Source organism: Camelina sativa, chromosome 14, assembly GCF_030686135.1.
Source record: "Camelina sativa cultivar CO46 ecotype springtype chromosome 14, ASM3068613v1".
Lineage (NCBI taxonomy): Eukaryota > Viridiplantae > Streptophyta > Magnoliopsida > Brassicales > Brassicaceae > Camelina > Camelina sativa.
The window spans coordinates 6,940,351-6,966,779 of record NC_141893.1 but is presented as its reverse complement, the minus strand read 5'-3'; the positions used below and the strand labels follow the sequence as shown (position 1 = coordinate 6,966,779).

General features: G+C 41.9%; 7 protein-coding genes across 11 annotated transcripts; 3 read left to right on the top strand and 4 right to left on the bottom strand.

Moving 5' to 3' along the window:
* Position 1: 1 nt before the first annotated feature.
* On the bottom strand, positions 2-5,506 carry LOC109124743 (RAF-like serine/threonine-protein kinase 20). 4 transcript variants are annotated; one of them, XM_087486536.1, is made up of 10 exons: positions 4,998-5,289; positions 4,165-4,638; positions 1,955-4,134; positions 1,800-1,880; positions 1,451-1,603; positions 1,198-1,361; positions 964-1,111; positions 766-888; positions 602-689; positions 2-356 (listed from the first exon to the last, which is right to left on the bottom strand). In XM_087486536.1, the coding sequence occupies exons 2-10, from the start codon at positions 4,475-4,477 to the stop codon at positions 157-159; spliced, it is 3,450 nt and encodes a 1,149-aa protein (XP_087342662.1). In that variant the 5' UTR covers positions 4,478-4,638; positions 4,998-5,289; the 3' UTR covers positions 2-156. The 4 variants fall into 4 exon arrangements, with proteins under 4 accessions (XP_087342662.1, XP_087342661.1, XP_087342660.1 ...); XM_087486535.1 differs by adding an exon at positions 4,723-4,843 and having other exon boundaries at positions 1,955-4,638; positions 4,998-5,284; XM_087486534.1 differs by adding an exon at positions 4,785-4,843 and having other exon boundaries at positions 1,955-4,638; positions 4,998-5,264.
* Positions 5,507-6,042: 536 nt separating this feature from the next.
* On the top strand, positions 6,043-9,284 carry LOC104740309 (wall-associated receptor kinase-like 8). Its single transcript, XM_010460859.3, has 3 exons — positions 6,043-7,653; positions 7,737-7,841; positions 7,934-9,284. Exons 1-3 carry the CDS (start codon positions 6,804-6,806, stop codon positions 9,139-9,141), a joined length of 2,163 nt encoding a protein of 720 aa, XP_010459161.2. The 5' UTR covers positions 6,043-6,803; the 3' UTR covers positions 9,142-9,284.
* A 26-nt stretch (positions 9,285-9,310) lies between these two features.
* Positions 9,311-11,619, bottom strand: LOC104740311 (F-box/kelch-repeat protein At1g16250). 2 transcript variants are annotated; one of them, XR_015580911.1, is made up of 5 exons: positions 11,287-11,427; positions 10,527-11,102; positions 10,107-10,388; positions 9,810-9,999; positions 9,311-9,697 (listed from the first exon to the last, which is right to left on the bottom strand). XR_015580911.1 is itself a non-coding variant. In XM_010460860.3 (4 exons), coding segments are annotated over exons 1-3 (1,152 nt in total). In that variant the 5' UTR covers positions 11,289-11,619; the 3' UTR covers positions 9,311-9,697; positions 9,810-9,814. The 2 variants fall into 2 exon arrangements, 1 of the variants encoding a protein (XP_010459162.1); XM_010460860.3 differs by having other exon boundaries at positions 9,810-10,388; positions 11,287-11,619.
* Positions 11,596-13,562, top strand: LOC104740307 (syntaxin-51). Its single transcript, XM_010460857.3, has 6 exons — positions 11,596-11,899; positions 12,134-12,359; positions 12,475-12,680; positions 12,760-12,860; positions 12,944-12,988; positions 13,207-13,562. Exons 2-6 carry the CDS (start codon positions 12,145-12,147, stop codon positions 13,336-13,338), a joined length of 699 nt encoding a protein of 232 aa, XP_010459159.2. The 5' UTR covers positions 11,596-11,899; positions 12,134-12,144; the 3' UTR covers positions 13,339-13,562.
* A 53-nt stretch (positions 13,563-13,615) lies between these two features.
* LOC104740308 (putative protein phosphatase 2C 6) lies at positions 13,616-16,102 on the bottom strand. The gene is made up of 5 exons (XM_010460858.3): positions 15,512-16,102; positions 14,883-15,248; positions 14,692-14,809; positions 14,390-14,613; positions 13,616-14,317 (listed from the first exon to the last, which is right to left on the bottom strand). The coding sequence occupies exons 1-5, from the start codon at positions 15,770-15,772 to the stop codon at positions 13,808-13,810; spliced, it is 1,479 nt and encodes a 492-aa protein (XP_010459160.1). The 5' UTR covers positions 15,773-16,102; the 3' UTR covers positions 13,616-13,807.
* Positions 16,103-16,472: 370 nt separating this feature from the next.
* LOC104740305 (uncharacterized) lies at positions 16,473-18,138 on the top strand. The gene is made up of 3 exons (XM_010460854.3): positions 16,473-17,308; positions 17,513-17,632; positions 17,834-18,138. The coding sequence occupies exons 1-3, from the start codon at positions 16,751-16,753 to the stop codon at positions 17,861-17,863; spliced, it is 708 nt and encodes a 235-aa protein (XP_010459156.1). The 5' UTR covers positions 16,473-16,750; the 3' UTR covers positions 17,864-18,138.
* On the bottom strand, positions 18,078-21,231 carry LOC104740306 (putative ubiquitin receptor RAD23a). The gene is made up of 12 exons (XM_010460855.3): positions 20,921-21,231; positions 20,505-20,666; positions 20,201-20,239; positions 20,071-20,112; positions 19,904-19,977; positions 19,602-19,779; positions 19,403-19,525; positions 19,247-19,312; positions 19,004-19,051; positions 18,794-18,903; positions 18,590-18,674; positions 18,078-18,492 (listed from the first exon to the last, which is right to left on the bottom strand). The coding sequence occupies exons 1-12, from the start codon at positions 20,984-20,986 to the stop codon at positions 18,376-18,378; spliced, it is 1,110 nt and encodes a 369-aa protein (XP_010459157.1). The 5' UTR covers positions 20,987-21,231; the 3' UTR covers positions 18,078-18,375.
* Between the last annotated feature and the right edge of the window lie 5,198 nt (positions 21,232-26,429).

Sequence of the window (26,429 nt, the reverse complement as noted above, 5' to 3'; positions counted from 1 at the left end):
ATTAGCGAGAAAAAAACAAATTTATTATTTATTTTGTTTATGGTTTTTTGGTATAAAAAAAAAAGGGAAAGGAGAAAAGGGTCAACAAATATCTCCCTCCTCACCCCAAAACACTTGGAAAGAGTCTAGAGAAACCTATAAAATATCGACTCTGTTTCACTTTGAAGCCTTGTGAGCTGGTGGTTTGGATTGGTTCGAAGTAGCTGCAGTTGACATAACACGTAACCGACCAGCTATCTCTGTGAAGGATGGCCGTGCTGTTGGGTTAGGCGCCCAACACTCCTCCATTAATATTCGCCAGTCCGAATCACAGTAGCTCGGTATGGTCGGCCTCAGTGTGTTGTTCACTATCCCACCTGGGTTCAACCCGTTAAATTTATGAGCAAGAAGACCGAGATGTAATAGAAAATAGGCTGACTATAACCTCATGTTTTTTTTTGTAATCCTTCAACGTAAAAACTCAAACCCAACCAAAACCATAAATGAATCAACATGAGCGGAATGGTATTCAGTTTCTATATTTCATACACCAAATAAATCTGAACTAAAAACAGGAATGGGCAGGAAAAACCGAAGCTTATAGGTTGGTTAAAACACGCACCTATTATAGCACCGTAGTGCATATTAGCATATGGTTCCTCTCCGGTTAGAATCTCCCACAAGACTATACCGAAAGAGAAGACATCGACCTGCAGGCGAAACCAGTTATAACTCGATTTGGTTTTGTTCCCGTTCTTTATATTCACTATGAAAACATTTTTTTACCTTCTCTGAAACTTTGCTGCTGCTACCATTGAGAAGCTCTGGTGCCATCCATGGTAGGGTTCCACGTACACCACCAGATACCAATGTATTTCTTTTAATTTTCGACAAACCGAAATCACCAACCTTGAGGAAGAACAAGCGTGTGAAGTGTATGTACAAAATTTTTGTTCATCGACATCATATGAACGAATTTTTTACCTTGCAGATTGGGCGAGAAGGATCTTTGAGGTTCACAAGTAAATTGTCACATTTCAAATCGAAGTGAACAATGTTTTTGGCGTGCAAATATTCCATTCCAAAGGCAGCATCCATGGCAATGATTAGTCTCTTACGGCGATCCAGGTGTCTGATAATATAAAAATGAAAAAGCAAATAATCTTTAGCCGTTCATCAAATAGGAAAACACATAATCATTATAAGAGAGATTTGTACCTATCTTTCCTGAGTAGAACATGTCTTAGAGAACCATCAACCATGTACTCTGTTACAGTAGCCAATGTTGCGCCAGGTCCATCTTTTACAACACCATAAAATGCAACCACATTCGGATGATGAAGCTTTGAAAGAATTTCAGCTTCTCCCCAGAATTCACCAGTCTAGCAAACAAAAAAGGTATTCATAAGCAATCCTTATACCACATATGCCCAAAGGTAAAAATTTCAGAAGAAAATGCAGAAACACTTACTAATCTTTCTTGCTCAGATGATCGGCCAGCGAAGCAACTCTTCTTTATCCTTTTGATGGCAACATCTGATCCTCTCCATTTCCCATGATACACTGTACCGAATGTGCCAGAACCAAGCTCCTTTAGCTCCTCAAGGTCGTCATTCATAATGATCTAGAAACATAAGATTAGAAGAGTCACAGAAGGAGACTAGAAGCAGAAAAATTATTGTATATGCCAAACAGGGGTTAATATACTATGTTTGATTCTTCGAACAATCTGAAACTTAAAGAAATAAAAATTACTTTCCTTTTTCTCATGCAGACAAGTAAAACTTCTATCAGGTATAAGAATTTATAGTGTATCATACCTGCAAGCCACTCGTGTCGTAATCTGCCAGAGACGGGCCAACTGGGGGAAGTCCAGCGTTTCTTGTTTCTGCCTTTTCATCCTACCAAACACTCATCATTATTAGTATACTCATGGTTTTTGAATCGTGAAATCAAATCTACCAGAACCTTATACCTCATGTTCACAGTCTGACGTCCTTAAATTCTCAACCATAGCATCAAATTCCTCACTCTCTGTGACATTCAGCTGAGGATCCACACGGGGTTCTGTTGAAATTCCATCTCTAGTCAGCGGAGCAACGTGGTTCAATCTGGCAATCTCTCCACCATCTTCCATGTCAGATGGAAAGCCAGGGGTTCGGTCAATATAAGCAACATCCCTATCGCTAAACTGTTCCTCAGCAAGGTTCCGAAAATAAGACCAATTTTTAGGATCATGATTTTCTACATTCAAGCTAACACCAGCTCCATCATGCTGATATGGGTTGGCATCTGATGGCATATCATCAGAGAGTGCCTTTGCGAATATTTCAGAAAGGAAGTCCTGAGGGAACCTGTCATTGATATCAATAAGAACACCTGAAGAAGTTTGCTTTTCAGGGATATCATGGCTCATTTCTGTGTCTACATGGCTCAAGTTATGAGCTTCAGTCTCAATACCTCCACCACTGACGTTTCTTTTGTCCAAGGTTTCATTTGATGCCCCTACTTTTCCAGAGATATATTCCACATCATTAACAATATGGGAATCTTCATGTGATTTACCCGCTGCTTCTTTTGCTGGTTCTTGCTGTCCAGTGTTAGCTTGTGAATGAGACATTAAGAACTGAGAACCAAGTGAGTCATCAGACTTTGACAAGCGGTTTAGCATTTCTAACTGTTCACGAGGTATCCTCTCCGAACGATATACCCTCCGGGTGGGCTGTAATGGTTCTGGATAATCAAGATCAATTAGATTCGACTCAGAGTCGGTATGATTAAGACCACAGGTACCACTTGATGTTGAAAGCTGATCATCTTCACCGGATACAGGAACCTGCTCAGTAATAACAGCATCACGGTAGGTGGAAGGCTTCACAGGATTGTTCTGCCGTGTGTCTCTTCTTGGGGGCAACATATGTACAGCATCCTGGCTAGGTACAGTTGTTGTAACTGATGCCTCCCTATTCTTAACCTCAGTATCATCCGCTTGAGGAGGATTCTGGCGATTATTTGCCACAATTTGACGAATTTCAGGCTCCACATAATCACAAGCTTTCGTCTCTGGTTTTATGTTTGGTTCCTCTACCTGAACTGGTGCGTTTTGCTGTGTAATGCCAGGGTGAGGGTATGGCTGCCCTTGGAAAGGCATGGGAATAGAGTAATTTGAAGAATTGTGATCATGATGCTGCATTGGAAATTGCTCTCTTTCTCCATAATATTGTGGGTATATTCCATAAGAGCCGGAGGAGATCGATTGTGGATACTGGAGAGTTGAATTTGGTAGAATAGATTGAGGGTACTGAATAGACGGACTTGGTGGAATGGACTGGGCATACTGAAGAGTAGCATTTGGTGGAACAGCTTGCTGAAACTGAAATGCACCATTGTGTGGAATAGATTGAGGATACTTACTAAAAGAGCTAGGTGGAGCAGAATCAGAATACTGTATAGAGGATTGTTGGAAATCTACCCCGGTTAACTGCGAAGGGCCAACACCATTGATTCCCTCAGTGTTCCTGACATCCAGCTCAGCTAAATTGTTTGCAGAAGAGCTGTCCATGCCATTAAGGGTTGAGTTGCTTCTTGATCCAAGGTCCATGTCGTTTACAGCTACAACATACTGGAACTCAGAGTCAACATCATTTTTGTTAACCCCCAAAAGAGCACCATCCAAATCACTAACAGAGAAGAGAAACATTCTAAGCTTTTGCGAACCCCCACGGGTTTCCATCTCATTATACTCCTCCATCATATTCTGTAGATCTTCGTCACATGATACAGACACCAAGGCGTCAAGATCTTCACCAGGAAGTTGATACTTCACAACATGAGTCCGGTAGTAGATTTCAAGAACCTTTTGCCTGAGCTCCTGCCAAGATATGTCCTTTCTTATGGAAATAATGTGTGTTTCACCTCCAACATATCTAAGCTTTGAATCACCAGGACGTGGAAGTATTTTCCCACCAAAGCTACAAAGGACTTTAACCTTTGCAGTTATACTACCTGAGGCAGAAGAAGATGCATATCCATGAAAATTTCCTAAACTTCTATCTTGGCGTAATGAAGCTTCTGGTGCTGAATGGATATGTCCAAGTTTATTGCCAAACTCGTGAACCGTGGGGTTTGGTCTCTCATACTGCCTCATGCCATTTCCTACCATGCTCATCCTCGAAACATCTGAACCAAATTCAGACCCTGCGTGGCCGTTATAACCTGTGGTATTATAACTCATATCTCCAGCAGAAATGGGAATCGCAGACCTTTGAGAAATCACCCGATCACGCAGAAACTCAAGAGAAAATTCCTCCCCTGTTTGAATGGAGTAATGAAGCCCAGGCTTAACATCAGAAGCATTCGTATTGGGAGGTCGGACATTTGCATTGGTGACACCCGTCTGATCAGGGGTAAATCCTTGAGGGACAGGGTCATTATAATTAACATAACCAGGTTCCATGGGGTGTTGCTGGAACGGATGCTGTGGTCTGTTTCTATCCATCACAACAACAACAACAGTGCTTCAAATTATTCTAATTGACAGCACCTGTAACAAGAATCTGACATACTGGAGGAACTATAAAGAATCACTGCTAAAGATGCCAAATTGCTTCAGAGACTGTAGGCGATACCGCCACAAACCTCCACTCCCAGATATTTGAGCTGAAATGAAAACCATGGAAAGAAACAAATAAGCTTTTGACAGAAATGAATCCTTCAGAGAAGTAATCAAAAAGTCATTCATACTATTAGATTTAACTCAAAAGTTGTTCCGATACTAGAGAGATTTAAAGATGAAATAATCCGACCAGAAAACTCCAAAAGCAAGCTTTTTTCCTACCAAAGATTGAAACTTTAAGACCGCAACCTAACAACATCAATGAATCCAAAAACCTCAATAGAAGTAATTTAAGGAAAAACCAAAACCCTAGCTCGATTTGAAAGATTTAGGCCATAATCACATCTATAAAAAATAAGCTCCAGACAAAAAATATAATGCTTGAAGAAAGAACAATACCCACCAAAAAAAAATGTGAGAGCTTGATGAAGCGGTGCGGTGAGAAATAAATTAGAAAAAAAAAGAAAAAAAAAAAAAACTCAAGAAGGATTGTGAGAGCTAGCAACAACAACAAAAGAAAACATCTTCTCTATGTTCAAATCTCATCAAAACCCTTTTTCTTTGTTTTTGTTTCTCTCAGTTTCTCTCTAGGTTTCCTCGTAGCTTACTCAAAAATGATAAATCCGTTTAAAGAATTCTATTAAAAAAACAAAAAAAATTGACCAAAAAAGTTTTTTATTTTTGTATAGTAGTGTAAATGGTTCGAGGCCGTGTGACTCGGTATGCTTTAAAAACCAGAAGAGACGAGAACCGTAGATACATTGGATGTAAAGGGAGAATAGACGGACGAGATGAAGAAAGAATTTAAGAAAGAGTAAGTGAGAAGCATGGAATCAAGTCTCCCCTCCCCCCCCGTAGCTTATGTTATACGGTTTTTTGCATTAAATGGGACTCTCAATATCATCAGATCCTAAAATGAATGACTCTCAACTGAATTTTTTAAATACAATACAACGTGCGGATGATGATACTTTCATTCTCATTTTCCTTACTTTTTAAGTTTCTCTTCTTTTCTTTTTTCTTTTTTTATCCTTCATGTAATGTTTCTTTTTTTTTCTTCCTTCCCTCACTATGTGATTCCATTTCAATATGCATTGGATTCTGTTTCGGAGATTTTTTAATAAGAACAGCTAAAACTATTATATACTGTATTCCAATCTTATAATGAAGTATTTGCATTAATATGTCCATAAAATCATTAGTCTTCATGAGCTTTTCAGCCTCAACTAGTAAAAAAACTAAAGTAATTAATCACTCTGGTCTTGTACAAAAGATGAAATTATGAAGAAAAAAAATCTTATAGATAGATTGGTCCGCGTTGCCAATTTTGGTTGGATATGGATTAGTTCGATATCGAATTTTAGGCCCATTATGGAATTAATGGAGTAAATCCATATTACCCATTGAGCCTAAACGTAAAAAGTCCATAGTTCCGTACTTCTAAAGGAAAAGAACAAAGAAAACACAATTCGAGGGTTGGAGGCTGAGACAAGTTACCAAAAGGTGCGACAAAACTGAATAAAAAGTATATTATGGTTTGATTCTTATTAAGGAATACGAGCCAAACTGGGGAACTTTCAGTTGATAATGCCAAACAGAATCTATTTGATTCTTCTTGAAGACACCTCCGCTCAACAACGAAAACACAAGCTTGCTCATTTTCATCACAACTACGGATCTCTGGTCGTCATTGGCTGCAGAGACCAAGAACTTCCTGACACAATCTTTTGTAACCTCAGAGAAGCTAGGTAAATCGAAACTGTAATAATCAGCCAAGTCTTGATCTTCTTTGTATGTATAAATGTGAAAGGCAACGTACTACTTAATCGAGGAGTCAGAGCATCATCTTCGTCTGTTTTGAGGTTGAGGTAAATGAACAAATTATACCACAGTAAAACTCAGTGCTTCGTTGAAGAGGCTCATCATGAATATCTTTGGGGATTTTTCTTTTTTCTTTTTTTTTGACAAGAAACATTATCCTCTTTTTCGTGGTTTCTGGTGTATCTATGGGAGCCCACTACGAATTTAAATTGTAGCCTCAACCTCAATCATATGGGTCAAGGTCTTCGTTGATGTAACATGTAAAAATAGAATAGTAAAACGGTTGACTCTTGACTTATCTGTGTTAGAGAGATATGTGCCTGAACCCCTGAAGGCCTGAACAGAACTTCTGACTCCTGAGAGAGAGAGAGAGAGAGAGAGAGAGAGAATGGGTTGTGATTTGAAACGTTTCTTTATTGCTATGCTTCTGTTTCGAATCTGTGAATATGCAGCTGCTTCTACTTTCCCTCTTGCACTTCGTAATTGCAGAGACCATTGCGGAGATGTTAAAGTCCCCTACCCTTTTGGGATAGGCAAAGGTTGTTACAAGAACAAATGGTTCAAGGTTGTCTGCAAAAGCTCATCATCATCAGACCAACAACAAATACTTTTCCTGCCAGGGATCCAACGGGAAGTTACTTCCTTCAACCTTGGAAACTTCTTCTCCATGTCGGTATACAACAGGTTTTACATTCAGAGTCCATTAATGCATACGGGTTGTCCCAGCAGATATGGTGATTCATCGTCGTCTTTGAATCTGACTGAGAGTCCATTCTACATATCAGAGAATAACAAGTTTACAGCTGTTGGATGCAACAACAAGGCGTTTCTAAATCCCACGGGTTTACAAATTGTGGGATGTAAGACGACATGTGGGAATGAGATACGGTCTTACCAAGGAGCTAACACGAGTTGTGTTGGTTACAAATGCTGTCAGATGAATATACCATCTCATCTTCAAGAGTTTTATGCAACCGTAGAGAAAATGGAACCAAGTAAAGAAGGATGTCAGGTTGCCTTCTTGTCACAATCCACCTTGTCAAGGTACTTGTTCACGCCTCCTGAATTACCGGAGTACCGTGATTACGCAATAATGGAGCTCGAGTGGCATCTTAATCTTGCCTCCATGACTTCTGATGGTTCGCTATGCCAGCCGAAAACATTTGCTGAAGACAATTATGAGTGTTCGTGTTTAACTGGCTACGAAGGAAATCCCTACATTCCTCATGGATGTCAAGGTATGTATCAACTTCCTTCTTTGATTGAATGAAGAGCTTGAGCGTGGTCTAGTTTTCTGTAAGTAGTTTTTTTTTTCTGTAAGATATTGATGAATGCAGCATTCCACATCAAAATAACTGTGGAAAGAACAAGTGTGTGAATGTTCGTGGATCATTCAGATGTGAGAAAACTTGGCCAGCAATTTTGGGTAAGTAAGTTAATAGTATAATGTTATCGCATTATCCCATTATCCCATTAGGTTTCTAGATCAAAACTGAAAAGTTCAACTTACAAACGCAGGTGGAACTCTAAGTTCTGGACTGTTGCTTTCGGTCGTTGGAATGTGGTTTCTATGCAACGTTATTAGAAAGCGGAAAGCAACCAAGCAGAAGAGGAAGTTCTTCAAACGAAATGGAGGTCTTTTGTTACAACAACAAACATCCTTTCTTCAAGGCAGTGTCAATAGAACAAAACTGTTCAGCTCTAATGAACTGGAGAAGGCAACAGATAAATTCAATGCGAGCAGAATACTAGGGCAAGGCGGCCAAGGTACAGTTTACAAAGGAATGTTGGAAGATGGAATGATTGTCGCTGTCAAGAAGTCCAAAGCATTGGAAGAAGAGAATCTTGAGGAATTCATCAATGAGATCATCCTTTTGTCACAGATCAACCACCGAAATGTTGTCAAGATCTTAGGATGTTGTCTAGAGACAGAGGTGCCTGTGTTAGTGTATGAGTTCATCCCCAACTGCAACCTTTTTGATCATCTTCACAGTCCATCGGAGGATTTCCCAATGACTTGGGAAGTTCGACTCCGCATTTCCTGTGAAGTCTCAGATGCCCTCTCCTACCTGCATTCAGCCGCTTCTGTCCCAATCTATCACAGAGATGTCAAGTCAACAAATATCTTATTGGATGAAAAGCACCGTGCAAAAGTGTCAGATTTTGGAATTTCGAGATCTGTTCCTCTGGATGATACTCACTTGACAACAATAGTGCAAGGAACAATTGGATATGTAGACCCAGAGTACCTTCAGTCAAGCCACTTCACAGGGAAGAGTGACGTCTACAGCTTTGGGGTTTTGCTCATTGAGCTCTTGACCGGAGAAAAACCTGTCTCTCTTCTGAGGCGGCAAGAAGTCAGGATGTTGGGTGCTTACTTCCTCGAAGCCATGAGAAATGACAGACTTCATGAGATTCTCGATGCTCGCATCAAGGAGGATTGTGATCGAGAAGAGGTCCTTGCAGTAGCCAAACTTGCAAGAAGGTGTCTGAGTTTGAACTCACAACATCGCCCTACCATGAGAGATGTCTTTATTGAACTAGATAGGATTCAATCTAAGAGAAAAGACCCTCAGTTCAAAGCACAGAATGGTGAAGAGTTTGCACACATCCAGATTGCAGTACCCGACTCTATGTCACTTAATTACTCTTCTCCAAACATAGTTGTTGAAAACAAGTCATTATCACTGGACTCAAAGCCACTCATGCCTCACAAGACGCAGTGACTGGATAATTCTTCACCTTACAATATATATAATACTTCAATGATGCACAATCAAACTTGAGAATCGTATTGCTTGTGTGAATTTTCTCAATAACTTTATCTACTAGCCCTTAAATTTGAATTTGATAAGACTTTATTAGCAAATCTAGGAAACAAACGAGGCTAGAAAAGAAGCAACTGTTTGTATCTTTAATTTATCTTCCACGTGTTTGGTCTATACAAATGATACACCTCAGTGCAGGTCAAATGGATACATAACAAAAGTAAAGTTTACTGACACTCAAATACATTGACATAACATGAATCTTATTATGTACAAGTTTAATTCCATATATGAGTAAAAGTGGAAGCGTTTTACCCGGAAGATAAATGCAGGGTGACTTCTCCGGTAACTACTTCCCTTAAAAACAACTGGTTACACCCACACGGTTTCCAGTTAGCTCCATGTCCAGTTGTCTGTGCAATGAGTATAACAGCAGAGGCTTCCACTTTGACAACGGGACCAAGGTCTTTTGCAGAGAAGGAACACACTCAGACATTCCATGAATATTAGACAGCTACAGCAGAAAGAAAAAAATTTGAGAGAGTGTTTTGGTAGCCTTACTAGAAATACGCAACAATCAAAGAATCGACTGTAACAATTATATACATCCAGAGAGATTAAATCACCTTGGTTAAGGCGGAAAAGATTCTTCCAAGGATACACAACCAACGATGGACCCACCGGCAGGAATGCACATTGGTTTGGTCTCTCTCCAATTCAGAGGCCTATCCAAAGGGTTACATACCCTCACAACGGGCAATCTAACAATGTCAAATCTCCCTGCCCCTGATTCTTCCCATTTAAGGACCTTGCCTCCTATAACATAGAGTTCATCCCTTAGAGCTGCAAACCCATATCCAAAGGCCTCTAACTCTCTCGGATGATTAGGAAGAACAACAGAAGGAACTGAACCAATATCATACCATTCCCCATCATCTGTATCCCTGGTCTTAATCAAGCTTTCTCCCCAATCAACAATTGTGTACACACGATCATTTTTCATGACCTGAACAGCAAACTGCATGGCTCTAGAGAAAGGCCAGACATCCTCCACAGTGGACCAAGTCATGTCTATTGGGTTTAAAACTTCAGATGAATTTTGCTCGGCAAATCCCACCTGGTCACTCAGAACATGAAAGCACCCTCTGTACGATAACCCGGAGCAGTCCATCTGTGGTCTAGGCATTGCTGGTAATTCCTCCCATCTGCAATACTGCTATGTCAGACTCCAATTGATAGTTTCTCAAGTTCAAAATAAGAAAACTTAAACCAAAAATAATATCTTGTGGAGGTTCTATTACTACACCAGATATTACACAAGAATAGAGGAGAATACAAAGTACCTATCGGCCACAGGATCATAAACCTCAGCAGATGGAATTCCCCTGGAATGGGTTAAATTGCGACCTCCAGCAACATAAACCTTGCCAGAGACAGCAGTACAAGCAAAGTGAGTCCGTGGAGTTCGCATACTAGCAACAATTTTCCATTCTTTCTTAAACGGATCAAACCGCATGACATCTTTAGTGACAACAGGCTTCTGATGAGGAAAAGATGACACAGAAGGAGCATAGCAACCCCCAATCACAAGAAGACAATTGGAAACACAAACACAGGCAAAACCAGAATGATGCCAGCCATCTTGAACAGCTCTAGTTCTAGGCAAAGGATGCCATCGATCAGCTTCAGGATCATAAGCAACCCATTGGTTCTTAGAACGTTCTGTCAACACAAACAACCAGCTCCCTGACCATCCATTTCTAGCTTTATAGCATGAATAATCAACGCTACGAAGTAAATCTCTCCAGCCTCTGGAAACACACTCGAGCACTCCATGATACCCATGAGAAAGCTTCGCTATACATCTCAAAGCCAAATCATCTGGTAAACCTGGGATTATAGACTGCTCTACCCACTCCCTGAAAACAACAATTCACACCCACTAACGATCAAACCTCTTTCAATCAATAATGAAAAATTCAATCACTGTCTTAGAAAAAAAAAATCAAATTTTTTTAACGTAATTTTCAATCAAAGAGATAAAAAGGTAAAAGATTTAGATTTTAATTATGTACAAGAAACAAAATTAGAGAGCAAACTTACATAAATCGAACTTGAGAGATTGTTGTAATGTATTCTGCGATCCCCTTCTCGAAATTGCCTTAGAACACTAAAAAAATTACCCTTTCTTCAAAATCTACCACTTTCCCGGAAACGAAACGCCATTAACGATATCAGAAAGAATCGAGTCAGAAACTCAAATCAGACCGATCTATCTATAATTGAAGCAAGCACACTGAGAGAGGAACTCTGGAAAATAATTAAAAGACCCGAGGACGACGAAAGAGAGACAGAACACAACAAAGAGGTCAAGCATGGGACAATCGATTTGGATTGTGGATAGATCCATCAATTATTTATGGGTCGAAAATATCCAAATAATATTTATTTGATCCTTTCTTTATTACATGTTTTATGTTTCTTAACCCTTAACTTTCTTAGATAATTTATTTAACCCCTAACTTTAAACGATCGCAATTTCATAAACGGCGTCGTTTTACTTCATCTTCATCTTTATCTTCTTCTTTCGACGGTGCGTGACTCCATTTCCTCCGATTCACGGTGGTTCGGCGACTACAGAGTCAGAATCCGACAAGCTGATCTCTTTACACAATACGATCGCCGTGATTGAATCAGAGGTCTTATTAGTTTCTTGGTAAGCAATTCGATTTTTTTGAACCATGTTATTATATAGGTCAATCATAGAGCATTGATTTGAGATATAGGCTGTTGCTGAATCGCTCCGATCTACCCTGATTCTGGATCAAGTTGTGTATCTTTGTTGTTTCTGTTGCATCTTCTACATGCATCGTTGATCAAGTTAGAATCTTTTTTTGAATGTAGTTGGTATATTATTGGCTTTGATTAGTTTTTTTTAAAATTGATATAGGAATCAGGTCAATGGGGTCTTCGTCGGATTCATGGATGAAAGCATACAACGAGGCTTTAAAACTTTCAGAGGAGATAAATGGAATGATGTCAGAAAGAAGTTCATCAGCTGAAACAGGGCCTGATGCTCAGCGTCGTGCTTCAGCTATACGAAGAAAGATCACCATGTTCGGAACCAAATTAGACAGTCTGCAGTCTCTTCTTGCTCAAGTTCATGGAAAACCTATGTAAGCCATTAATCCTGATCTGTAAAAAAAACTAAGACACTTTTTTTTTTTTTTGTAAGTTTAGTATTTAATCTCATCTTTGTCAAATCTGAATTCATTTACTTTACTGACACAGTTCGGAGAAAGAGATGAACCGGCGCAAGGATATGGTCGGGAATTTGAGGTCAAAAGCAAACCAGATGGCGAATGCTTTGAACATGTCAAACTTTGCCAATAGAGACAGCTTGCTTGGACCTGAAATTAAGCCTGATGATTCCATGAGCAGAGTGACTGGCATGGATAACCAAGGCATTGTTGGGTATCAACGACAAGTTATGAGAGGTATTCTCTTTTTTCATAATACAGATGTTGACTTCTGTATTAGTTTGTTTCTTGAATATGTTCATTTCCATGTGACTAGAACAAGACGAAGGACTTGAGAAATTGGAGGAGACAGTCATGAGTACAAAACACATTGCTATGGCTGTTGGTGAAGAGCTTGACTTGCAGACTAGGCTTATTGTATGTCTCAGTCTTTCTTTTTTATTGCTTTGCCTTGATTTGGATTTCCTGGTCATGACACATCTGGATATTCCTTTATGCAGGATGACTTGGATTACCATGTGGATGTTACTGACTCTCGCTTAAAGGTAATATATTACTTCAACTCTTATATATTTCAACAAATTACTTCGGTATCCCAAGCTGTAGTTGGTTCATACATGATGTAATTGATCTCAAACGGGAGTAACATTGGTCTATTGGTTATCTGTTTTGGGTTTGCTAAGCCAATAACCACGTTATGCTAAGCTACTGACTAATTAAAGACATTGATCTGTTCTGTGCGATCGTTTCCTATTTATTACAGAGAGTGCAGAAGCAGCTTGCTGTCATGAATAAGAATATGAAAAGTGGTTGTTCTTGCATGGCAATGCTCTTGTCAGTGCTGGGGATCGTCGGTCTTGCTGTTGTAATATGGCTGTTGGTTAAGTATCTGTAATACCAACACCCGAGAACTTTTGAGTTTCTCTGTAGGTCACTGGCCTCTCCTCTCTCTGTGAATGATTCCAATGTATTTCCTCATTCCACATTTGTGGTTGAGCTTTTCAATTCTCTTCTGTTGCAAGAGCCCTTAATAATAGTATATGTAATGTGTGCAGTTTTCGTTTCTCTTATGTTGCAAAAACCCTTTAAAACTATATGTAATGTGTGCATTTTTCGCCATTTGCTGTCTGAAAAAAGATTAAGTGGTAGCAAGTAAAATGCAGAGACAAAAACTAATCTAGAAATGAACCAGGCAAACTATATGAGACTTGTTCTTCCACGAGGAAACTTGGCTTCACTGTATGAAACAAATAGCATGTTGTGACATTCGTTAAAACTGATTTTCATGTCATCAATGGAAAGAAAACCAATCATGAAATGAAAATCAGTGATTGCTTGTTTGATCACTTTTTGGATTTGTTGACTCACAACCATTTTCTCCAGCTACTTGATCTTAGCTCGCCAGAGAAGAACCTGGGAATGCTTAAAAGACTATTGACTCTCGTCAATCCGTCCAACGCCGACCACTCTTCATCATCCTTAACCGATATACACTCGGCGAGTGTTGTCTTCTTGGACTCAGTCCTGCAACTCTCAGGCGTCTTATCTTCTCTTATCTCCAAAACCGGTATGATCTCATCTGTTTCTACTGCAGTCTCTTCCTTCTTGTCAGCATCTTTGTTTACTGTGATGGTGACACTCTCTGTAGACTCTTTGTGTGAATGATTAACGGACTCTGAAACTTCAGTTGACGCTTCTGCTGGAGAATCTTCAAGAAAGAGGCATACTACAGCACAGTCATCATTCTTGGAAGTAGGATACTTCAGCCTCCATGCTCGAACTGCTGTGTCGACTAGAGCACGAGCCGCGGTGTTTCGACTAGGAGCTGAAGTCACTATATCAACAGCTTGTTTGTTCGACAAAACATCCCATACCTAGCATAACAGACACTTTAGCTCCAAAGATTTCGATAATAACCCGTGAGAAGAATAAGATGAGAAATGTACCCCATCTGTGGCTAGAATAATGAACTGATCTCTTTCAGTGAGTCGATGGTAGTTAATATCCGGAACGGAGATTAGACCGTAATCTTTAAGACAGAAGTCCCCAAAAGCTCGAGCCATTGCTAAACCAGGTGAATCGCTGTTTGGTAACCACACACGCGCAACCTCAGGCTCGTCTTGTAAAGCAAAGACTCTACCTCTACATTTCTGGATTCTTGCTGATTCACCTGAAGTAATTTACATAGAGAAGAAAACTGAATTGGTGTTTCCAAAATGATCAATACTGACAACATGAAGAGTCTTACTTGGTAAATCTGGTTTTAAGTCTATTGTCAATTGAACAGCGACCAAAGCATTGTCTTGGTCTATAGTGGCAAGAACGGCTCTCGAGTCACCAATATTTCCCACCACCAGATCCTTACCCTATAAAGGTTATACACTAAACAGTCAGAGCAGTTAACATGAGGGAGTAAATCACCGGTGACCGGACTTTCACCTGTTTGATCACAGTGACAGAAGTTGTTCCGCTGCAGAAACAATTGATGGTTGGATGCATTTTTAACTCTTTATCCATCTGTTGACAAGTCTTCAGCAACGCTCGTTTCAGCGGGAGATACATCTCGGGAAGTAGCTTCTCGTCCTTCTCACTCTGCTGTAAGTCACACAATTGCTCTTCATCTACACAAGTAGCAAACTCGAGGCCATTCTTGGAGCCGCTTTGTTCTGTCCCTGAAGTCGTTGTAAGTTGAGTTGATAATGTGAAAGGTAACATATCTCGGACTCTCTTTGAAACCATATGACCAAACGGACCATGTCCATCGAATACACCACACAACACTGTATCACTTCTCGAACAGAAATTCTGAAAAGAAGTTGAAGAAGAAGGAGATATCAAAAACCTGAACTAAGGCTGATTCATCAAAAAAAACACAAGAAGAACATAAATAGTAACAAGAAGAGTTCTTGTAGCTGCAACAACACAAAGAAGTCGATAGTATTCTTCAATAAGTGAACCATAACAAAACTTGTAAAACCAAATAATCCCACATTTCATCACAGTCACACAATAACCCTAAAAAAGAAAGTGAAACAGAATTTCCCAAAGAAGGAGAGACAGGAACGAACCTCCCAGACAAGCATGGCGTCTTGGTTAGTTCCTTTTTTGCCTTGTTGTGTGTAAAGACAAGCAATGTCACTTGAACCATTGCCAACAAGCCGACCCACGAATTGTTGTTGAATCTCATCGATTTGGCCGCCGCTATGTAAATCCCTTGGCCTCCTCAGCCTCCCAGAGCTTTGTCTCTCCGCCGTAGTAACGGCAGTGCTTGATGTTCCCGTTTCCTTCCTGCTTGTGGTCTTATCAATTCTCGAATGACACAGACCCATTTGATAAATAGCAAATCTTTCGAAACAGGTTTAAGCCTTTTTCCTTAAAAACCGATAGTTAGAAATTCTACCAGAGAGAGACTTGTTTCTGTTTTTTTGGTTTTGTCTGGGGTTTGGTTGGCAAGAAATTCCCCCGTTTAAAGACTCTCAAGCTTCCATTACAGAAATCATCAGTGGGGGAATAGAGAGAAGAAAAATCATAGAAACAACCAAAAAATGAAAAATCTCGTAAACTGTTAAAAGATTCTATGTTTGAAAAGAGACGCCAAAACTTGAACACAGACAAGAGCACAAAGTGTTTACTAACCCCCACTACCAACACAGAAGACTGACTGACTATTCAAAAAAAGTAATAAAAGTATTTTTTTTCGTTTAGTCAAAAAGAAGGGAGAGACATTGCAAACAGGTCTACTGCTACTGCACGTGAGCTCATTAGTCAACACTGTTACTAAAACGTAAAAGCAAGAAAAATTTACTTCTTTGGCTGAGAAACCAGTTGTCCTAACTTGTACCACCCACACCAACTGAGACACCAATTAGAATTGTTCACGTAATCGACAATAAACAAGAAACGTTTCTTTTGTCCTTTGGTCGAGTGATAGATATTGCGATCAAATTTAGTACTATTTGCTATATGCTTCTCGAAACCAAAGTTGGTTGAACCGTTAAAGTTCTCTCAAATTCGGACAAGAGAAAACATGTAGTGAGATTAAAATTGGAAAGAAAAATCCCGGTTAACAATCTTAACCAGTTCAAGATATAATAACAAATGATCTCGGTTTGTTTCAGATAAACCGGCTTTGACCACCGCTTGAAGCCTTCAACCAAACAAAGATTGACATTTAAATACATAGGGTCTGAGCGAGCGATACGGTTAATCCAATTCTCTCATTTCTATACAAAGATCGTGACCCTAGCGATTTCAATTCAATTCTCATCTCATACAATCAAGATCAATTAACCCTAGCGAAATCGAAGATGCCGAAGAAGATGGGTGTGAACAGCAAGGCGGAGGTCGCCAAATCCCGGAAGAACGCCGCCGAGGCTGAGCAGAAGGATCGCCAGACTCGGGAGAAGGAGGAGCAATACTGGCGCGAGGCGGAGGGTCCTAAATCCAAGGCGGCGAAGAAGCGGGAGGAAGAGGCGGAGAAGAAAGCTGAGACCGCCGCTAAGAAAGCTGAGGCGAGGCGTCTCGCTGAGCAGGAGGAGCAAGAGCTGGAGAAGGCTCTTAAAAAGCCGGATAAGAAGGCGAATCGCGTCACTGTTCCGGTCCCTAAGGTCACAGAGGCTGAGCTCATCCGAAGGCGCGAGGAGGATCAGGTGGCGCAGGCCAAGAAAGCAGAAGACTCTAAGAAGAAACAGACTCGCATGGCTGGGGAAGATGAGTATGAGAAGATGGTACTGGTGACCAATACCAATCGCGATGATTCTCTCATCGAGGCCCATACCGTTGACGAGGCTCTCGCACGGATTACGGTGTCAGATAACCTCCCCGTTGATCGACATCCTGAAAAAAGGCTTAAGGCTTCCTTTAAGGTTATCTCTTGTGCCTTCTTTGCTTTTAGGTTATTAATCCATAGCAAGTCTTCGATTGATGCTGAGATTTCGTTACCATACGTAATTCGATTGGGAAGATTTTATAGTGTATCCTTGCTTGTCCTGAGTTGAGTTCTAGAAGATATTAGTGATATGCTAAGTTCTGGTGGATTTATATGCTGATTGATATAATTGTGGTTGAAGGCCTATGAAGAAGCTGAACTTCCAAGGCTGAAGGAGGAGAAACCAGGTCTTACTCACACTCAGTACAAGGACTTGATTTGGAAGATGTGGAAGAAATCACCAGATAATCCTCTTAACCAGGTTAGTGAATGGGGATAAGACTTAAGAGTGGCTTGTTCAACTGTTCAAAATGCATGTGTAGTTGGTGTTTATACCCAAAAAAAGGTTATAAGTTAACACACCTAAGGGCTATGGACTAGAAGCAGTAGGCAGATGGTTTATTTTGATTAATAGTGATGGTTTATCTCGAAACAATTGGAAGCTGAAATATGCGTTGAACAGGCTGCTGCTGCTGCTGCTGCTTCTGAGTGAAATGCAACTTGGGTGTCAGGAACAAGGGAATGAATGTATCATGAAGAGGGGAGATGCATGGCAGAGAGTATGATGAAGATCTTTCGTTTCCCAGAGAAAATGTTGAGTGAGAGTGTCTATGTGTAACATACTTTGGGCATGATTCTGCGCGCCAACGTTGCTTATTGTTTCTTGTGCTGTGTGGATAAACACATGATATAGTAGACAAGATCGATAAAATAAGGATATCCGTGAGCCATTATAATAACAACCACATCATATGTTTATGACCTCAATTTAATTGTTGTTAACACTAGTTTTCTGTTTCCTGTGCTATTTATGAGAAAAAAAAAACTTAAAAACACAACGGTGAGTCGTGTAAAACCCAAACTTGTTCTATACGATAAATATGGAGATGTAAGAATAAGATATGAGATTATGAGCAGAGTAACAGTTCAGAAGAAAGAAGGGGGAACAGAAAATTTTCTTGTGCTCTGCTTTGGTTAAAAAAGCCAGATTTTGTTTGTCGGAACTCAGTCTTCAAAATCTGTTGAGTGCTCTAGCAGATAGTTTGCAGCCAATTCCTCGTTACGGTCACACGCAAGGAAGGCTTCTATGACTAATGCTCTATCAAACCCCATTGCCTCGAGCTGAGCAAAGATGTTTAACCCAGGAGTTAGAAAGGATGAGAAAATCTTATTACAGTTTGTTATAACGGTGATGAGGAATGTAAGTGTGTGTATGTACCCGTTGAATCGCTTCTTGCTCTGCAGGGGTAACGTTGACTGCGTGGGGCATTTCTTGCTCAGGTTGATCGAAAATATCCATATCCCTGAGAGTTTTGAACAATTAATAAGAGCCATTGAGTCATGGGATCACATATAGACGTGATTGCTTTAATCACACAATGGCCAAACCAAGAAAACGATCTGCAGACTATAGAATACTCACCCGTCAGATCCTTCGTAGGGCTCATTTAGTAACTGAAGAAATTCGGTTTGGTTCTCTTGAATTAGCCTCAGAAGTTGGGGGTTCTGCTTTCCGAGCTCTTGAAGCATAGGCTGTAACAGAAGCGGCAACCGAATAGTGAAATGTTCAGAAGCAATATAAAGGCCAGCCTACTAATCATGGACCCAAAATAAAAGATTAAGACTCGCTCACCTGCAGAATCTGGGGGTTGGAATTGACCATGGTGCGTAATTGTTGGAACTAGAACATATGGAAACAAAACAAGATTAGTGTATGAGGAAGCTGTATCAAATGGTTAAAGCAATATCACATAGAAGTAGGCTAGAATACACCTCCGAAACAGGCTTCTAACAAATCTAGTGACCAAGTTTCAAATCCTTAATCATTCTATTCGACCTCACAAATGAAAAGAGGGGTTAATAATAAAATGATAACCTGATCATTGCCTCTGAGGAATTCAAGCGTTCCAAGATCTCCACCTACAGCATCAGAAACTGCTTCCTGGAAAGGAAAAGAAAGAACCCGTATCATGCAATGGGAACTCAGCTTCAATTATCTCTTTCCCCTGAAACAAAAGTACCAAGCTCTTACCTGGGGAAACAAATCCAAAGGAGATGAATTAGGTCCTCCAGAAGCAGGAGGAGCAGCATGTTCTGCATCAGATCCTACTCCAGAAGGAATAGTTGCTGGAACGACTACTGTTTCAGGAATTCCCTGAAAATTAAAATAGATATCAGCACTTTCATTCCATGAAAATATAACAGACGCCTGTTACAGAGAAGGGGCATACAGAATATAGATAATCCACTGCTCTCTCAGGGTTGTTATACGCTGCACGAAGAGCACGAGTAACTGTTTCTTTGTCCCAGCTCCCACCTCCCATTTCCATTATTTGTTGAACCATTTGCTCAACACTACTGCCACTAACTAAAGTTGAAGCAGCTTGACCATAAGTGTCACTTTGAGACCTACAATGGTGTGGAGATCATAGAGTATCCATAAAATCCTCAAAATACAAAATTCAAGTATCTTAAGTTAATGAAGATAAAATAAATATCCAATGAAGCCTCTTATTTTAAAAATAAAACTTACGCTGGTTGTTCTTGAGCGGAAGTAGAATTTGGAGCTGGCACAGCTATTGACTGGGTTGTCAATGGAGCTGCAGGCTGGTCAATTGATACAAACTTGTGTTAAATGAACCGAGTAAACAAGACGTTAATTTCATAATTCCCAAAAGAAAAGATATGTAAGAAAATTACCGTTGTTGTTGAAGATACGGTAGATGTAGCGGTGGAAGTAGGCTGTGACATAAACAAAGTTCTCCAATGAGGAATACTCAACTGACCTAAGTTATGTGCAGAAACATGAGAAAATAATAAATAAACTTACCTGAGCAGAAGAGGGACCAGCAGAACTTGCAGTTTTACTCTATCCATTGCAAAGAAAAAGGCAAAAAAACATTGTCAGTGCAAGCACATAGGTTCTCTAGTTAAGTTTCTTAATCTATTTACAATTCACCTATCATCTACGCTTCCACAAATATACATCTCAAGTAAACAAAGGCTTCTCAGTTGGAGTTCCTATTATTGTGACTACTAGTATTGAAAATAAACCAGCCAGAGTATGTGGATATACAAATCCGGTTATCATACTCCTACCTAAATAGGAAGATATAAGAATAAAAAACAAGTACCTTGCTAAGCATGACAACAAGAAAACCTTCTTCGGTGACCTTGTTCTCCACCAAAGTAGTTTCATCTTTCAAAACTTTTCCATTGTGAATTAGCAATTGCTGTCCACAAGGATAGTTGTCTTTGCTTTGTGAATCTTCAATATTCTTCTTCACTGCCATTATCTTTTTTAAAAAAATCCCAGAATATAACAATATTAGAACTCATGGACATATATATCTACCAAAATACATTTCATCGGAAAACTCAAAATTTCTGAATCTAGCATATCTAAAAAGCTGTTTATCAACAAAGCAAGTCTCATGTGTTACATAACCCAGATTGGTATTTGCACCATCTCTCCTCGTTTGAAATATATCTAGATTTTACTAATACATAATTACATGAACCAAGGAAGGGGAAATGGAGAAGGACTAACCGTGTCGGTGGGCAGAACCTTGATTTCGAAATGACTACCCTTGAGAGTCTTAACGGTGAGCTTCATCTCGACGAATTAGACTAGAAGGTGGCGTCGGCGAACTCCGGCGAGGAAGCGAAAAAATAGAGTGACCTAGAAAAAAAAACAAATTTTTTTTTTTTTGATTTCCAACAACTGTAGCACAATGCCGACTTTAGCAAACAGTCGCTTTCGACATTAGCGTTTCGGATTTTAAAACGCGGCAATAGCAACCCCCCACGTGCATCGCACGCTGACACACGCCCTTACCAAAAAAAAAAAATTGTCATCATGCGGAGACAGACTCTAAGCCAAAATATATATTTTTTGCAGCCAATTCCTCGTTAAGGTCACATGTCATTATTGATGTGTTAAACCGACAATATAAATAAAACGAGTTTTAATGGGGATAAATTAGAATTGGTCCTTTTATTAACGTAGAATTGAAGTAAGAGTTTACAGGAAACGACAATTAGAGAGCTAAGCACAGTTAATACGAAAATAATGCTCTTCTCTCTCTAATTACCCAAAAAAGTGGATCCCCTGATGTGACAATGATATCAGGTATTTATAGTGGGTCATTGACCTAGGGTTTTTTCTGTCTCTACCGCAAATGACGTTTTTGCCCCTTCGGCCTAACGGGCCAAATCCTTCTTATTTGCGATTTTGGTTTGCGAGAGACATGGTCTCGCCGCCGAAATCGTCTTGCCGTATTGCCGTGTCACTGGCACTTGGTCCGGCCGGTTTATCCCGCCGGTGGTCGCTCCTTGCGGCTGGATCCGTTCCTAGCGCGCTCAGCTCTTCCGCCGCTGAACTCCTTCCTGGTCGCCAAGCTTCCTCCAGGTCGCCGACCTTGCCGAATCGTTCCAATTCGTCATCACTGCTGACTCGCCGTTTCGTTGCTGCTGCCTCGCCGTTTCGCCGCTGCAGCCTCGCCTTCTCGCCGCCGCCGGGCTTGGTTATGACCGGGATGGTGTTCTCGCAGGTGTCTCCGCGAGATAAGATAGGATGCAGTACGCAGTACGTAGTGCACAGTACATAGGACGCAGGACAGTGTACGGTTCGCAGTACACGGTACACAAGACGCAGTACGCCGGACGCAGTGCGCAGGACGCAGGAGAGTGCGCGGGATGCAGTACACGGTAGACAAGACGCAGTACGCAGGACACAGGACAGTGCGCGGGACGCAGTGCGCAGTACGTAGGACGCAGTATGCAGTACGCAGTACGCAGTACACAGTATGCAGGGTGCGGTACGCGCTATGCAGGACGCAGTACGCAGTACGCAGAGTGCGGTACGCGGTACGCAGGACGGAGTGTGCGGTACGCAGTACGTAGTGCGCGGTACGCAGTATGCAGGATGCGGTACGTGGTATGCAGGACGCAGTGCGCGGTACGCAGTATGCAGTACGCAGGGTGCGGTACGCGGTACGCAGGACGCAGTGCGCGGTACGCAGTACGCAGGGTGTGTTCATTCTATGGGGAATCTGTTGCGCTTTTGATACGTCTTTGCTCCCATACTGATCGGTTGTCTGGTTGGTTTTGCAAGGTCTCGCGCTATGGTTTCTGGAGATGATATCTTCGGTGACGTTGCGGAGGAGTTTTGAGATGATCAGTACCGTGCACTAGAGAGAGATCTTGGCGAAACTGGAACGAGTTATCCTTCTTGGTGGGACCCGTCAGAAGGAAGAGGTGTCGTGACTGATTTGGCGGATCTGACGGAAGAAGATGTTCGGGAGCTCGAAGTGATGTTTCCTACGCGTACGAGGAGCGTAATTGCTCAGAGCGCGCCACTAGATCGCTGGTCGCCAGCCTTGCTGAAAGAGACGAGACTTCAAGACGTCACAAAGATCGTGCTAGAATCACCGGACCGGACTATCGAGCAGGTGACGATGAGCGCATCTCCCGTGATCCAGGACGAACTTTGTGTAATGACAAGTCCATAGCCCGCGTGTTTGACCTCTTCGGGATGCCGAATATCCTGCTGCTTGTATTACCAAGTATCGACGAACGTCCGTGGGACTGTCCAGCGGCTCACCTATGCGTTTAGGTTGATTTTTTTGCGGAGTGCGGCCTATGGTTCCCCATTCTCGAATTTTTGACGAGTTACTGTGCGCGTCGGAAGATTGCATTCTCGCAGCTGTCGATCTCCACCATCATTAACGCGGTAGGGCTTACGATAATTGGCAACTATGTGAATATCAAGATGAGCGCCGACGTTTTCGAGCTGGTCACTCGATTTACACGTGACAGTTCGGGGCTATGCTGTGCATGCTGTACGCCAGGTCTCACGATCCTGCGTGGCCAAAAGAGCCATGTTCACGATTGGCGGAGGAAGTTTTTCTTCGTAGAAATAAAAAACATTTCTGTCGAAGATCCCGACACGACCTGCCCTCATGCTTGGAACTTAACTCCCGGTAGCCACTACTGGGTTGGGTTCGTCTTCTTTTGATCTTTCTAACTCTGTTTTCTGATTCGTTTGTTTTGTTTTTGCTGGCGATCCTCCACCTTCTGGTGCGTGCGATTCCGAAACTGTTGAACAAGCTTCTGCTTTTCTTTTTAGCGGGACTTTGCGGTGGCCGGACGTTCTTTCACACTTCAAGACTTGTAAGTTTTTGGTTAGCTTTCCTTCGTCTCGAGGGTTGTGTGCTTTCTTGTCTAAGACTCTTATTTATTTTGCAGGTTTGCGGATCAGATTACAAATGGGAGACTGCCCTATGCCATGCTACGCTGACTTGTTCGATGCCGAGGATGTTCCTGCTGTCGCAACCAAGGTTGTTACACCAAACACCGAGGTCGGAGCGGAGATTGTTACGGTGGAACATGAAGATGGCGAAGTGGCTGTCTCCAGGAGTGATCCTAGTCGTAGAACTCGTGTAGCCGAAGTTGCTGCGACTCGTGTTTCGAAGAAGCCTTCTTCAAGGCCCCGTGGGAGAGCTGCAGCTGGAGATGGCGATCATTCTCGAAAGAGGGCGTCGCGCTCGAGTCCTCGGAGTGATGCTGGAGGAAACCCTAGATGTAGCCACTATGAAGAGGATGGTTGCGCGGGCATCGATCACTCGTTCTCCTTTCGCTATGACGTGAAAGACCTGGCGTTTTGTGGTGACTCACGGGCTTGCGCGGATCTTGCCAGCAAGATTCATGGGGACTTCGTGCCTCTCCCGTCTCTTAGCGATTTGGCTTGTTCGTCTGCGTACAAAGACTGCGTTCTTTGGCAGATTCAGGTTCGACTTGACTTTGACTAATATTTTGCTTGGTTGTAACTTGACTGTCTTTTCTCGATGTTTCAGGCAATAAGCTGGACTAACCGTCTTACAGGCGAAGACGAGGATAAGGTGCGTGCGGCTAAGAGAGAGACTGCTCTCGTTCAGGATGCACTTGTTCAGGCCGAGCGATCGAGCAAAGCGAATGCAGTGCTCGTCAAGGAGTTGACGGCTTCGTTAAAGCAATCCCAACGGAAGCTCACTTCCGAGTCGGAGCGAATCAGAAAGGAGAGAGATAAGCGCGGTGAAGAAGAGTGTGCGAAGGTTGCTGTTGTGATCGGGACGCATTGCGAGCGTATTGATCGCCTGAGGCGGCATGTGATTGTGTCACGTGAGAGACAGCCTGACTTGCTCACTCCTAGCCAGGTGACCAGGACTAGACAGTGTCTACAGACGATGATCAATAGGAGTGTTGCTATTCCCGAAGATAGGATGGTACGTCTTGCTGCCAACGAGGAGGAGTTCCAAGCAAAAGTGAATCGAATCGTAGTGCCTCCGCTTCTTGACGAAGATCTCGAGCCGTTCCTGGAGGCTACTGATGGAGGTGGTGATGATGCTGCTAACGAGTGATATGTCCTCGTGTTTTTGCTTTTTGATTTTCTTTTTGTCATTGCGAACTCGATTGCTGATTGCTTTTGTACCTTTCCTTTGGATAATTACAAGCTTGGTTGCTTTTGATTTATGAACTTGATTATTGCCGATTTTTGTTTCCTTCATTGGGATGAACCTGCTTTTGGATTACATGCTTTTGGTCGCGTAAAGATTGATTATTGCGTAGAATAGAGATGCGACATTTTCGTTGTTTATAGGGCATATTTTGCAGTGCAGGACGTCTCTTGGCTTACCCTGGATATGTTGTTCCCCGAAACGTCTCGAGTAGACAAGATAGAATTTAGGTGCGGTACTATTTTAGGTGCGGTACGCGTGTCCAGCTTACCGTGTGGGTGCTGCCGGAATTGCGGGTGTGCGAGTCAGGGTCTCGGCCTACTCACTCCGGTTCCTTCTAGCTTTGCGAGTCTGGGCTCGGCTTAAAATGTCCTACCTAAGTAAGGACGTGGATTATTTCACCACTGCACCCATGCAGAGTGCGTTTTAGAGCTGTGCGCCTGGCCAGGGCGTCAGAATAAGAGAACTTGATTATTGCCTATGTACCATCGAAAGGGATCAAGCCATTCGTAGTTCAAATTACAAGTAAATGCTCGATGACGAGCTTTTTTTTTTTTTTTTTTTGGCTTTGCAGTAATTGGACTAATGATAGTAACGCTTGAGGTTGGCACAGTTCCAGGATCGCGGGACTGGCGTGCCTTGCATCTCGAGTAGCTGGTAGACGCCGAGTTTGACGATCTTGGAGATTAAGTATGGACCTTCCCAATGCACGCCGAGTTTTCCAGCGTTCTTCTCCCTTGTATTCTAGTAGACTTTGCGGAGGACGAGGTCGCCCTCGGCGAAGTTGCGAGATTTGACTTTCTTGTTGTAGAATTTTGCGGCAGTTTGCTGCTAGTTCTGGATGCGTAGTAGGGCTTAGTCGCGCTCTTCTTCAACAAACATGAGTCTGTCACACAACATTTTGTTGCTCAATTCAGGATTATGAGAGAGCATGGAACGTCGGAGCGTAGAAATTCCAACTTTGGCCTGTGCGAGTGCCTCCATACCGTAGGCGAGAGAGAATGATGTTTAACCGGTAGATGTGCGTGGAGAAGTTCGGTGAGACCACAAGATGCCATCGAGTTCGTCGGCCCAAAGACCTTTCTTGGCGTCAAGGCGTTTCTTAATTCCGGAAAGTATGGTCTTGTTAGTTGCCTCTGCTTGTCTGTTGCCCTGCCGGTATCTCGAAGTCGATTTGATCAGTCGTATCCGCCAGCCGGCGCAGAATCCTTCAAATTGAAGCGAGATAAATTGGGGTCCGTGCCGGCATATGATATTTTTCTAAACAAAATTCTGGACTTCGTTGGCTTCGATCGAGACATACGATTCTGCTTCAACCCACTTGGTAAAGTAGTCCGTCAAGATCAGGAGATACTTCTTTTGATTGGACGGAGTTAATGGGCCTACAATATCCATTGCCCACAGCATAAAGGGGTAAGGTCGTGACTTTGCTCGAAGAGGTTCAGTCGGGGAATCGATAAACGGTGCGTGGCGCTGACACTTTTCACACTTGGCTGCAAAAGCGGTGCAATCGGTGACCATCGTTGGCCAGAAATGTCCATTGTGACGGATTCGAAGTGCTAG